Source organism: Paramisgurnus dabryanus, chromosome 19 (assembly GCF_030506205.2).
Source record: "Paramisgurnus dabryanus chromosome 19, PD_genome_1.1, whole genome shotgun sequence".
Lineage (NCBI taxonomy): Eukaryota > Metazoa > Chordata > Actinopteri > Cypriniformes > Cobitidae > Paramisgurnus > Paramisgurnus dabryanus.
The window spans coordinates 30,504,119-30,518,204 of NC_133355.1; the positions used below are offsets into that span (position 1 = coordinate 30,504,119).

Below are 14,086 nucleotides of genomic sequence, written 5' to 3' on the forward strand. Positions count from 1 at the left end.
AACTTAGATCAGCCATAAAAGATGTCTGTCAGTTGTCCAAGCAACCTTATCTGATGGAATGGGACATTTGTTTATGTTAATCCACCAAAATCCAGTCCCAATGTAGAAGACCCTCCACCAAGGGGGCCTAAAATGTTTGTTATATGCCATTCCTACAGCAGACTATTTATAGGCTGCTTTTTGGTATTTTACTATCAAATGCAGTCATCCTTATATTGTTTTTGTTTCTATTCACTCAGAGGCCTGCTCTGGTCCATCTCCATCAGTGGAAACAGCAAAACACCAGGTCTTCCACATCATCCGCCGTCAGCTGAGCTTCCAGCTCACTGGAAGAGTAGTAAAGGTAGAGCAAGTATCACATTTTAAATACCTGGGCACAATCATTGATGGTATTGATTGGTCTGCTCAGGAATGTTGAGAAGATATTTGTAACTATTGTTTACAGATCAATGATGATGAGAGTATTTTAACATAGCCTACAATATGGTATCATGATTTGGAACTTTAACAATGAAGCAGAAGGGTAAATTAAAGGAATATTTCACCCAAAAATTTAACTTCTGTAATCATTTACTCACTCTCATGTTGTTACAAACCTGTATACATGTCTTTGCTCTGATGAACAGGAAGGAAGATATTTTGACAATCTTTTTCATCTATGTTATTTATTCACATCCAAAAAGAAGATGCTTCTGATTTTTTAATACACTTGCTTGCATTTGCAGAGATGAAAGGTAAAAAAAGTACAAATATAAGTACTTTACTTAACTATTTACATTTACTCCTTACATTTTTACACAAACATCTTTTACACAAATTCTTTCTTTTTAAACCAGGCTCATTACTTAGTTTTAATTTGTATTTTTTGAGTTCCCTCATAAGGAAAATACAATTACCTGTCATTTATTTTAATTGAATAAATGCTAAATTATGAAAAGCACCACAGAAAAAAATTGCAATGGAATAATAAAATATTAAAGCAAATGGAATGTGCGAATAATTGATGCTAGAGCTTTTCTCAGATCTAGCATCACCTTACTGAGCTTGTTTGCTGTTTTTCTTATTGTACGCTACTGACGTCACAGTGATTTTTAGTGGATGTATCAAGTGATCAAGGTGTTTTAATAAAGCAAACACATCATTAACTAATAAGAGTAGCCAACATATACTTTTTTTGTTTTCATAGTTAACGTTGATTCTTTAAAATTCTTATTAAAACATGCATACAGAATCTTAAGACATTTAGGGGAGAGTGGGGTAAAGTGAGACATTTTTTACATTTGCTCCCCTCTAAGCGAGCTAAAATAATATATCAGTCAAATTTACACATTTCCCATTAATTCAGGATGTTTCCTAGCTATGGAAATTACCAGAATGTATTCAGGACGAAGAGCAGTAAAAATATGATTGTTTTAAAAAAAGTGGTCTTGTGTCTCACTTTTCCCCAGCTTAGGGGTAAACTGAGACAGACCAGAAAAATCAAGGGGGTAAAGTGAACCAGCTCGGGGTAAACTGATCCACTTACTTTTTACACTCTGAAACTACCATAACAGCACATATTGTAACAGATAAAATCCTGACGGCTAGCTTGACAACCACACATTCCAGAACTAATGTTGGACTATTAAAAGAATCTAGGGGATTGGTCAATTAAGAACATTATTTTTCTAAACACTTGAAAGTACAGTAACTCTGAACCAAAATCAAATACAACATAACATAATTCAAAAGTTATATTTTTTGGCCAGTTTTTGCCTTTATTTAACAGTGAGTTTTGGAGAGGACAGGAAAGTACAGGGAGGAGAGAAGGGTATTGGATCGGCAAATGACCACGAGCCGGGAATCGAACTCCCAGAAAGTGTGAAAGCACCACATGTCGGAGCGCTGCCCACTGTAGACCATTGGCTCCGACAATTCAAATTTTTTTAATTAACATTCAAATGACATATAGAACCAGTTAGATTAGAACGCAGTCTGGGGGTCAGAACAAAGGACCCTTAGAGCCAGCTAGTGTCTGCGGGTCAGCGCAAAAGACAATCAGAACCATCTATCAATATTTCTATCCCTTGCAGCTACTCTTACTGTGGGTTCACACCAGACGTGAGTTCAACGATTTGTGCAAGTAGATTACATTCAAAGTTAATGCAAAGACACGATCAGACGCATCCTCGCCTGGGGCGATGCGAATGACGCCATATGAGCGGAGCATTTGCCGCGAAAACACGCACTATTCACCTCAAACATGTCTTCGCCCAAGTTGAAAATATTTATCTCGAACGAAAAATTTGCATGACACAATGTTAAATCCCGTGAGTAATCTAGAGTGAATAATTCTACGTACACACCAAATGCGGGGCAGTGCGTTACTTGATCTAGATTACTCGCAGGATTTAACATTGTGTAATGGAATTTTTCGCTCAAGTTGAATATTTTCAAATTGGGCGAAGACATGTTTGCGGCAAATAGCGTGTGTTTTCGTGGAAAACGCGCCACCCATATCATGTCATTCGCATCGCCACATGCGAGGACGTGTCTGATTGCGTCTTTGCATTGACTTTGTATGTAATCTACTTGCGCAAATTGTTGAACTTGTGTCTGGTGTGAACCCACAGTACCATGATGCCTCGCGTTTGGTGTGTACATAGCATTAGAGAATTCTTTCCTTCCTTGACCTAAGCAGCTGCACTCTCCATCTCCTCAAGGGGTGTTTTTCCCCAGGCTGTCTTCCTGGTGTATTGACTAGGCATAATGGTTTTTCTGCAATGTTTATAACATTAAAAATAAAACATATGTAATGTAATATTACATTAAAATATGTTTTAGACTAAACTGAACTTGTGCCTCGTGTCTCACTTTACCCCACATCATTTGTCTCACTTTACCCCACCACCACATTTTGGAAAAAAACTCTCTCTCTTGGAAATTCAGGCTAATCTTCAGCTAGCATCAACACAAGGTTTTATATGTTGGTAGTTCATAAACATGTGTGATATAAGTTTTTCTACCTGAATCAATTTGCTTTGGCACAACAGTTGATTAAGTTGACAGCAAGAAAATTTACTTTTACAAGCAAAAAATATATTTTTGTGAAAAAAAACATGTCAACCACAGCAGCATGAGGTCCTGTCCTTCATGGCCAAGGGGAAATTTGAGGGGCTTAAAAACATAATGGTCATAGGACCACAAATGTGTTCCGTTGCCTAGATACAGGGGGTGTCTCACTTTACCCGATGTCTCACTTTACCCCACTCTCCCCTACTACGCAATAAACAACAAACAACTTTGGGCTTTCTTAAAACCATCTTTATTCTTTAATCCAGATCACCTCAGGTGCATATGCATCGTTTTCCAAATCCAATAATCTTTATTCTAGTGCAGTGTCTCTTCCCGGATACCCGAATCACATCATGATCCAAACTTGGTTTCAGTTCAAGGCTTTACTGTCACACAGCAGGCTTGTGCAATACGTTCATTTTGGTAAACAAAAAATAGACAATAAAGAAAAATTCCATTTGCCAGTATTGTTACAATAACTGATTTACATTGACTTGCATTCAAATCTATGTTTACTCACTCATGCCAACAGCATATTGTAGATGTGACCAGGTTAAAACTTATCTTAACTAACAGTTAGACACCAAGAAACAGTGAAATTACACGTGATTACTTTTAGAGCTGTATTTCATTGAGTTTACCTGATGAGCAACGGCCGTCTTTGTGATTTATGCTGCTGTCCACGACAGACCGCTTTCCATTTTGCCCAAAATGTAGATGCTTTTTTTAAATCACTGGTATAAGTGGAATACATATATTAATTTTTATTAACATATTTAATCTGGAATGATAAAACGCACGCCGGAGAGAGATCATGACTTAACCAGGATTGTTAAAACAGGAATCGCTGGGATTACGGTAAAAAGTATTTTGAGAAGTCTTCTGTGTATGTAAAATTGTAAAATGTTCATACTGTGCATATAACATCTGTAAAAAATATTATCTGTCTGAAAAAATACAGCCTCTTTCCTTTACACCATAAATAGCTTTATTCTGTAGTGCGTTTATGTTTTTCACCTGCGCTCTCAGAGAGGAAACAGTTTTGACTCCCAGTGTGTCTGTACTGCACCTGCTTATCTCTCTAGAAAAAAAAACATTACTGCTGAGGGTCCAAAATTAACAGATGTGAAAAAAATACAGACCAATTATTTATTCGTTTAAAAAACTAAAAAAAGCAAAACAAAATATAAAATGACACATCATACAAAAACAAACTGCAACCTTTATTTACTCCTAAAAAAACATCGTTTTATTTATATTTGGTACCTGCCAAGTGTTAATTTTGGACCCTGGCTTCATCATTCTTGAAAGCTTTATCCTTTTATTCATATCTCTTTTTTCCTCTTTTCTCTCTCTCTCTCTCAACACGTTGATTGTCTGTGCATTGACTTTTATCTACATTGGTGTGTCTTTGCCGTGAAATCTGTCCAAAATGGGTAAAACCTCTCAAGCAATTCTATTGCTTACAAAACGCACCACTATAACAAAACGCTGCTTCTTGAGGTGTGAATCTGAAATTGTGTGATCTTTGAAAAAACAACAACCAGTTCTGCCATTTCCTGATAATAAGTAGAGGTATGTGAGGTTTGATCTCGTTTGCAGCACACAAGGATGTCTTTATAAACATTTACAAACACAACAGGAATACAAGAAAACCAAAACAGAAATAACACCAGCTGAAATGATGAAGATGTCCAGCGGATATCTGTGTAATTCACAGAAGCCACTCTGAATGCATGGGTGGCCACTGACCCCTCCATGTTGTGTATTTGTTTGTGTGAATTTGTGTCAATGACACCCAGACAATGTGAGGTTAACTGGCAGAAGTGTATGGAGGTATAAATCGGCAAACTCATAGCACCAACAAGTTCAAGCAGAAGCCTACGTGTAATGGCAGCGTACATAATATAACAAAGCTGAATAGAGTTCCTTCTAATGAATCTGACACACAAAGACTGCCAGGCAGTTCAGCTGGGTACAGAGGAAAAAATACTGTATGTTCCTCTGATCAGCTTAACACAAACAGAGAAGGATCTTTGTAGGAAACGTTTTGGCACCTTAAACATTAGATGCTGAGAGGGTTCTTATGTGCTTTAATGTGTGCTTCTGCCAAATGATCTCCATCATCAGGATATCTTTTACTAAGTGCTAAAGATATCTTTTAAGATGTTCAAAACATGTTTTTGTGCTTTTAACAGATGGGTGTCTCCGTGTTTGTGCTCAGGAGCTCTAACTGGAGTATTATGAAGGTCTTACCCTGTAACCGTTTAGACATACTGAAAATAAGTGATTTTTTTTACCCATGGTGTAACCACTAGTAAATCTGACCTGCTACCTGCCATAGCTCTGTTCCAAAACTGCTCTGTTATAGCTCTGTTCCAAGTGTGCTGTGTACACGGGCAGCTATCTTTCAAGCCAAATGTGACCTGGACTGATGTGTAATACTGTAAACAGGTTACGTCTCTGTGCGTTTAAAGATAGGGCTCCTTATGTGAAGCCCATGAGATGTTTGACTTCAAAAGAACATGATGTTGAAATGTCACAATGCATTCTGGGATTTCTTAAGATGAAATTGCACTTGAAAAACTACCGTTTTAGCTACACACCGGTTGGCAACCACTTCATGTGAGCAACCACTTCATGTGAGCCCCCACCCCACCCCCCCCACCAGAAAATCGGCTTTTCGACTGAAGATTGGTTCTTTTAATTGGAAAGCAGGACTTTTGTCGCCGGAACAGCCATATTGAGAGTTGCATTGTCCCCTGTTTATTGTAATAGCAGTGCTTAATCTTGTTATATTAAAGGAACAGTATGTAGGATTGTGGCAAAAACTGGTATTGCAATCACAAAACGTGTGGCTAAAACTGGTACTGCAATCACACAATTGGTGGCCAATACACAACATGACAACATAAACATCAGTTGAGAGCTGCCACTCCACTTTTTAAATGACAATATCCTGGCCAGACCACTGTTGTCAGTGATATAAATATTTGAAATAAAAATGATTTCTTAATGTCTAGTGACATTTCAGGGCCATTTAATGATTAATTGATATACATTTCTTACATACTGTTCCTTTAAATATCTTCGTTTGTAGTAAAAACACAGTAACTAAAAATGTACTATGGTCTCACCACAATAACCATAGTTTATTCATGGCATTTATAAATTTGTTAGTTATCAAATCTGCTAAAAAACATGGTTATTTTCCTAAAGGAGGAATTCCGGTCAAAATTGTATCTAGTGTTTTGTATGATAAACAGACTACGTAGTAAGTTATCTGTGGCACACATAAGCAGTGGATCAGCAGTGTGGATCTGCAAACACGGTACATGTTAAAGCACAATGGCTCCTCCGTTTCCGTACTGCACTGCACACAGAGTTTGAATAAAACTGGCTTTGGGTTTCTGTAGTATGATGCTGCGTTTACACCAACCGCGGTAGAGGCGTGAAGCGCGAGTGATTTCAATGTTAAGTCAATGTGAAGACGCATTAACGCGCGACTGGAGGTCCCGCGGCACGGACGAGGCGTTTAGTGCGGCGCAGAAGATGCGTTTCCGCTTCATTCGCGCATCTAGTTGGCACAATTGAACGTTGTGCGCGGTACGCGCGAATGATGCTTTTTGTGCATTTTGTGGTTCACGAAAATTTGCGGCTGACGGCTGAGTTAAAAAATTGGAACTTTGGCGGAATTTCGCGCCGCGTTAACCAATCAGGAGCCTGCTTGCTGCTGTGGTGGCAGCCCCGCCTGGAGTCACTCATTCAACCTGAAGGAACGCTTGATATTGTCCCTAAGCAGTCACCCGGAGCTATACGACAAGTTCTTGGAATAAAAAGGACCTCGCTTGGAAGAGTGTCAGTGAGGACATTGGGCACGTGACGTTTAATGACCCGTGCTGTTTATTTCCCCCCTATAGTAAGGTTACCAAATACAAACTGGTAACTCTCTTGATAAATGCAAAATAAACATCAGTCATCCTGCAAACAGACAACCGCATAGCATTTGCCCCTCCCACAAGGAGCGGAGTTTGCCTCAAATGCTTGCTTTTTCCGCGCGTCTATTTCGCTCTACACGCGCGAATGCATTCAAACTGTTCAAGCGGCAAACTAGGTGCGCTCGATGCGATTTTGACACCTGAAACGCGGTTGGTGTAAACGCAGCCTGAGACAGAAGAAACTAAAATATTTTCTTTCATACAGGTTTTTAGAAAATGTGACTGTGGTAAAATGCTGCCCAATTCAGCAGTTCACTGAGTTTTAGAACAGAACCATAACAAATCTGCTTACTGTGCTCCCCAATGTTCAATTTAGACCTCCGAATTTCATAGTCAATGAAAAGATTTTTTAAGACCTTTAGACCCACGGGATACAGAAAGTGAAAGTAAAGAGAAAGTATTGCTATTCTCTTTTAAAGTGTGGTGCTTTCAAATCTTTCTCTGATGCCTGACGTAGCTTTGACTTCCACTTGACGTAAAACCATAACAATGCATAGTTTGCACATCTCAGTTAAGCTGCTATGATCACAAAAAAAACAGTGAATAACAGATGCGACTGAAAGGTGAGTTTTGAGTGAAAGAAAAAGATTTTGTAACGCTATTCACATGTACCCGCTTTGTAATAGGAATGGTTTCATTCAAACTAGGCCAGATAGCTACTCCTATAACTCTGGAATGAAGGATTGCTCAGTAGTGCTAAAAAGAGCCATGTGACCAGAAACAGGGCAGTCTGAGGGGAGGTTGGAGCAGCTTGGCTTGATTGGTTGGCCATCAGTCCTCGAATACTTCCAGGAAGAGGGGCGGAAAGAGCTCTGTTGGACATTCCACCTTCATGTGCAGGAAGCGGCTGGCATGGCAGGCGCCAATCATGCGCAGGTCTGTCACCTTCATAAGCAGCTTGGGCCAGAAGTGGGCCACCTTGTGCTTGCGGTAGTTGACGTAATGTTCAAAGGCCAAGAGGAACTCCTCCTGACAGCGTTCGATGCGTTCAACGCTTGTTAAACCTGGACGATCTGCCAGCGGGAGAGGATGCGGGGACCAGCATGGAAAAATGAAAACACACATGAAGAAAGTGAAAAGACAATCGTATCTTGAGAGATGCATTGTGTTATATCACTCTACAAAATCAACAATGGGTTAGTGTTGGTACAAAAAGAGATGAACCCAAGCCGTTGGGTTGTGTTAACTCAAAATTCTGGGTGGTTTTAACACATTTTTGGGTCAAATAGAAACATTCTCTGGGTTTATCCCTTTTTGTCCCAATGATGGGTTGTATATAAATAACCCAGCAATTTTAAGAGAGTAGATAGTGTGTATACTTATATATATTTTATTTTTTTAAAGAAAATATTTGCCTGTACTACTTTGCATTTATTGTAAAGCTACTTTGCTGCAATGCAAAGTTGTGAAAAGTGCTATCGAAATGCATTTGAATTGAATTGCAAAAGTCTCAATCTGTATTAATAATAGCTGGCATTTCAGATCCGCAGGTACATTTACTGAACCAAAGAATCCATTAACTCTCTAAAACCCAATTAGAAGGCCTTCAGGACGCTTGTTAATACAAAAAAACCTTGCTTAAAAACTGCACATCTGTTCACATGGGCAGAAATCGATAAGTGGTTAGATACAGCGCAGGTGAGCAGAGGTGTGGCGGCTGAAGTCTTTATTGATTGTGGCGATCACAGTTGAAGTGTAATCCTGCTTAATAACATTATTAAGAGGTTTTCCCTCTTCGGCCTGTGTAATCCTGGGTAATCACCACTGACAGGTCCGGTTGCCACTGGCCTAATGGCTTTTAAAGAGACTCTTGGTGGAGGTCATAAGCTGTATTGACAACCTTGTTTAACTTATAAAGGAGGAAAAATAAGACTGCTTATGAGGTAAATTGACTTGAGTTTAAATGGAGACACGCATCAGACATGCATGCCCCTCTCCCTATGTATACATACGTAAACATATTAAGCCAACATGCCAATGACTAGAAATCTGAGTACGAATACAGTTTAGTCATTCAAATAGGCTGATTTAAATTGTATGATAATGTTAAAGGGATAGTTCACCTTAAAATGTTTTGTCATCATTTACTCATCCTCATGTTGTTCTAAACATGTATGAATTTATTTTAATATATAAGTTATTTTGAGAAATGATGATAAACACACAGCAGTAAGTGACCATTGACTTCCATACTAGTAATAAAAAAATATGATGGAATTTAATGGGTACCGTCAAAGACGAGTAGTTATACGAGCAAGTTTGGTGACACAAAATAAAACCTGGCACTTTTCTAAGCGGATTTAAAAGAGGAACTATATTGTATGGCGGAATAGCACTTTTGGGAGTACTTCGACTCTCCTGAAAAATCCGCTCCCCTTCTCCCTCTCATAATGGGAGAGGGAGGGTGTTACTGCGCCGAGTCGAAGTACTCCCAAAAGTGCCGTTCCGCCATACAATATAGTTCATCTTTTAAATCCGCTCAGAAAAGCGCTACGTTTTATTTTGTACCACCAAACTTGCTCGTATAACTACTCGTCTTAAATAGGAAAAACGTTGATGTGTTTGGTCACTTCTTACTTTATCTCTGAGTGGTACCATTGAATGAATGGGGCTAAGCTAAATGCTATCGAAGTGTAGCAGCGCGCTCCAGCGCTTACGTGCACACACACAGATGATAGAGGGATGTATCAACTCTTCTTAGTTAAGGTAATAACATATTTTAATATTGAAAATGAGTAGACTATTCCTTTAACATATATCAGTGCCATTATTTTGTCACAAGAGCCACACCAGTATTGTTTTTTGTAAGGTATCAATATAACTAAGGCCTAGTCATGAATTAATCGAAAAACGAATCGGGGTTATGGGTGAAACAATTACATATTTGCCAAAATCGTCAATTACAGCTGTCCCATTTGTGCTCATTTCTGTGCTCATTTCGGCAGATATATACAGTACAGTGGTGAATCAAAGATTTTAAAATTGATAAGTTGACATGTCCTTTAGCCATTCGTTTCTGATTTTTTACTAAAAACATAACTTTCATAATTATTTAAACTCTTTCCCCGCCAGCATTTTTCATGATTTTCACAAAAGTTTAATGCCTTCCAGAAAATGCTCCTTTTTAAATATATAAACATACAATATATGACATAAAAGAACAGACCCTCGGCTTTCAAACAAAAAAATCTGTTTTATCCTACCTGTTCTGTTTTTATCACCTCTCAAATATGTGTAGGTTTCATCAAAAACACAAAATTTTGAGCAAAAAGCTGAGATAATTCCATTTTTGTGAAGGACTTTTGATAGAGATCAGATGCAGAGCGATCTTTAAAACATACACGGACATACAGCTGTTTGCCCTAGGGCAATACTTCCGGTTTTTATAAGTTGAGGAAGACCTGGTGGATAATAGCGGTATTGCAGATTGACGAGATAACTCGTCAATGGCGGGGAAAGAGTTAATTCACATTATATGATTTAGTTCTGAATGTTTAGAATTCACCATGCAGCTGCTTCACAGAAAGTTATAAAACATTTAAAAACGTCAATGTTAAATCTATTAATCGTTAATAATAATCACAATTACAATATCAAGGAGAATAATTGACAATTATGATTTTTGTTATAATCTTTCAGCCCTAAATTCACCAGATAATGAAAATTCTGTCATGCCTTAAGGCCGTTTCACACGGTACACGGCAACCGCGAGTGTTTAGTTCTTTTTCAATAGGAGACGTGCGGAAAGCGGCAAAACGGGGGCAGTTACAGAGGTGAAGCGGAGTTGGTCCACACCCCTTGCTCGTGCATCCAAAATCCTATTCCTTCTCCGGACATGGTACTTCACGACAGGCGCCGTTGAAGATAAACATATTTGCACTAAATGCTGCACAAAACTTCCAATACAAGGGAAAAGCTGAAGCCGTGCGGCGATTTTGCCGCTTACCGCGTACCGTGTGAAACGGCCATTATTCACCCTCATGCCATCCCATACTGTATCTACCACTATGGCTTCCTTTCATCAGTTAAACACAAACAAATAATTTCATGCTAATAAGTTTCTTACATAGGACAATGGCAAAGCTCGCAAAAGCAAATTCATCTAATACGTTTGTGAGGAAAACCAGCACGTTGAGCTTATTTAGTGAACAATATGTTGCATATCCGTGAAAGTGCGGTAATTTCAAATGTGGCATGGTGAAACACACGTGTTACTTGCTCAAGAACCAATGAGATTTGATGTGCCACCATATTTAAACAAATCACTCAGAATAGTTTGTTTACATTTCAATTTCACTAGATGAGCTCGAATTATTAAGCTTTTCTCCCAAAAAATGTTTCCTCTTGCTCTAAATAACTCATTTATCAACCCAATGAGTCATATAGATTGCTTTGATGAAGGATGTATGTTCTTTTGGAGTGTTGCCATTTTGGCTTCCATATATGAAGATATCATAACAGCTTGTTAATATAAAATATTTGTTTGGCTTCAGATGAAGAAATAAGGTCTTATACAGTACATCTGGAATAAGATGAGGCTATTAAATTATGACAAAAAATTTAATTTCATTTTCCCTTCAGTAAACACAGCCTAACGCAGCAAATGTCAAGAGCAAGCACCTTGGATAGTCTGGAAACACTTTACAATAAGGTTTCATATTTTAACATCAATTAGCTAACATGAACTTCTGTAACAATGAGCAGTTAATTTTCACAGCATTTATTCATCTTTGTATTGATCTTTTTTAAATACAAATCAAGTTGGTTGTTTACATTAGGTCACTGCCACTGTGTATGCTGAAAGATACAACTTTTCATTTTATAATATGTATTCATTTTATAATATTTATTAGTATTAATTAATATTATTAATATTAGTAAATGTTGAAATTAACCAAGATTAAAAATTATGTAAAATAGTCTATGTTATGTAGCCAACCCATTTGAATTTTTTGTGAAGTGTTCCCGATATTCACACTCTACAGAGACTTAATTTCGGAGTTAAAGCTAATCAGAAAATGGACCATAATCTGAAACCGATGTGCAGTAAATGTATTAAATGTGTGAAGATGTCACTAACCAGAAGACAGCAAAATGACGGCTTGTAGCAACGCCACCTCCGAATCATCCAGGTTAAAGGAGGACAACGAGACACCCAGATCAAAGATGGCATCCGAAACCACGCCCAGACCCCCGTTCTTGAGCTGGCCACGTGTGACGGCCATCTCGCCATTGAGCGTCAGAGTCTCGCTCTCGGGATCATAACGTACGGCTGCTCGTAAAGACATGATTTCCATGCAGCAGCCCTTTAGCAAGATGATCTGATCCTCGCATGGCAGCTAAACAAATAACACAGAATCAATTACTATAATAAAGACTACAAGAGTTTACACGGTGTATTCAAAAAGTGGGTTATTGGAATTAGCCATTAAAAACTCTTATACCACGGGTCTGTTGAATGCTGTATTCTGATTGGCTGAGAAATGTTCCGTGGGTATGCATTAATTTCTGATAACCGCACACCTAACTTGTCAAATGTCTTAAAAATAGGCAACAGAGCAATGTTTGTGGTTACCGTGGTATAAGAGGAATAATTGACTCTGGTCCTTTGAATTATTTGAAAATAATGCACACCCGCTTCGCGTCGTGCCGCATTGGGTGTGCATTATTTTCTTATAATTCAATGGCCCGTCGTCAATTATTCCTTACATATCAGTAGGTTTTACCTTCTAGTTTCTAATTAGTTTACTAAGTAAATGAGTTTCTTTTACAGAAGGCCATTACTGTCTGTAAACTACTTATTAAGATTTTACAGGAGGCCATTACTGTCTGTAAACTACTTATTAAGATTTTACAGGAGGCCATGTCACCATTCTCACCTCACAGAACATTGGCAGCTTTTTGGCAAAGTCCACGACACGAGTGATGGCGGGGGTGATAATTTTTGTAAACTGACTGAAGGCTTCGATGTCCACTTTGCTTCCTTCGGGCGCGTTGACGATGGGTGCTGAACCAATGTCCTCCGGCTGCAACAACAGGAAGGGGAGGGGCATAGGGCTCAGTAACGCTGATATCAATAAGAAACGGGCATTCACAAAAGACGAAGGTGTGACACAGTTAATCCTCATTCCCCTCTAAAGCACAAAGAAGGCCAGAGATACAGCGAGAGACATCGAGAGGAGCTCGGTTATTAAGAGGGAAAGGAGGAAACGTGGAAACTAAAATTAGAAGAAGATGAGAGCTGAGCAGAGAAGCGGCTTTTCAGATCATCTGATGGGGAGCGCATTGACTAGGGTTATCCACTGATATTGAGACATTTCCAAAAAGATTCGTGCCCTTCTGACCAGAAAAATGTGACGTAAAAGACAGCAAGCCGGATCTAAAGACGACTGGAGGCCGAGTACAGCCCGAATCCAGCCTGGATTATTCAATTATTTTGCAAAATCTTTCCTCTTCTGTGTACACCTTCACAATCTGATACAGCGAGCAGAGAGCTACACAAACATGGCAAACAAATGCCTCAAGCATTCAGCGCACGTCCATTTATCCGCAAAACAACGTGACAGAAATGGAAGCAGCTGATCATTTTAAGGGGATAAATACATGAAGAGGTGTGTTTGCTCTGTAGGGTCTTACCTTGGCCTCCTTCACCCCCACTGCACTCTGGTCAGAGGTACAGAATAAATTACATGTTATTTCATTAAGTAGCATTGTTTCCTCGACCTGTTGGGCAATCAACAGGGATCGTGAAGTTTCAATGAAGAACCCGAGTCAACTAAAAAGAAACAGGTTTAAACTGGACAGGTGAGAGTGCAGACAGAAACAAAGTGAGATATTATGTGGAGTTTCCATGGATTTCGAGAATCGAATAAGATTCAAAGCTTAAAGGGATACTTCACCGATTTAGCATTCAGCTTTGTATCTGTAGAAACCCGGCAGTATTACTGAATGACCATGTTTCCCTCCATCATTTCCCCCTGAGAGGAGAGATATCTGCATTTTGGTTCTGCAAAAAAGTCCTCCGATGATGCAAA

General features: G+C 38.8%; 1 protein-coding gene across 10 annotated transcripts in view; it reads right to left on the reverse strand.

Annotated features, from left to right (window-relative positions):
- Window positions 1-3,281: 3,281 nt before the first annotated feature.
- thrb (thyroid hormone receptor beta) overlaps window positions 3,282-14,086 on the reverse strand; it is a 136,533-nt gene continuing 125,728 nt past the window's right edge. For 8 of the 10 annotated variants that reach the window (XM_073812749.1, XM_073812750.1, XM_073812754.1 and 5 more), the window contains 4 exons: window positions 13,689-13,775; window positions 12,932-13,078; window positions 12,133-12,391; window positions 3,282-8,065 (listed from right to left, as the gene is read on the reverse strand). In XM_073812749.1, coding sequence (XP_073668850.1) covers window positions 7,824-8,065; window positions 12,133-12,391; window positions 12,932-13,078; window positions 13,689-13,775 — 735 coding nt within the window. In that variant the 3' untranslated portion in view covers window positions 3,282-7,823. The remainder of the gene's footprint in view (window positions 8,066-12,132; window positions 12,392-12,931; window positions 13,079-13,688; window positions 13,776-14,086) is intronic. The other 2 variants (XM_065290928.2, XM_065290938.2) reach the window with 1 other exon arrangement.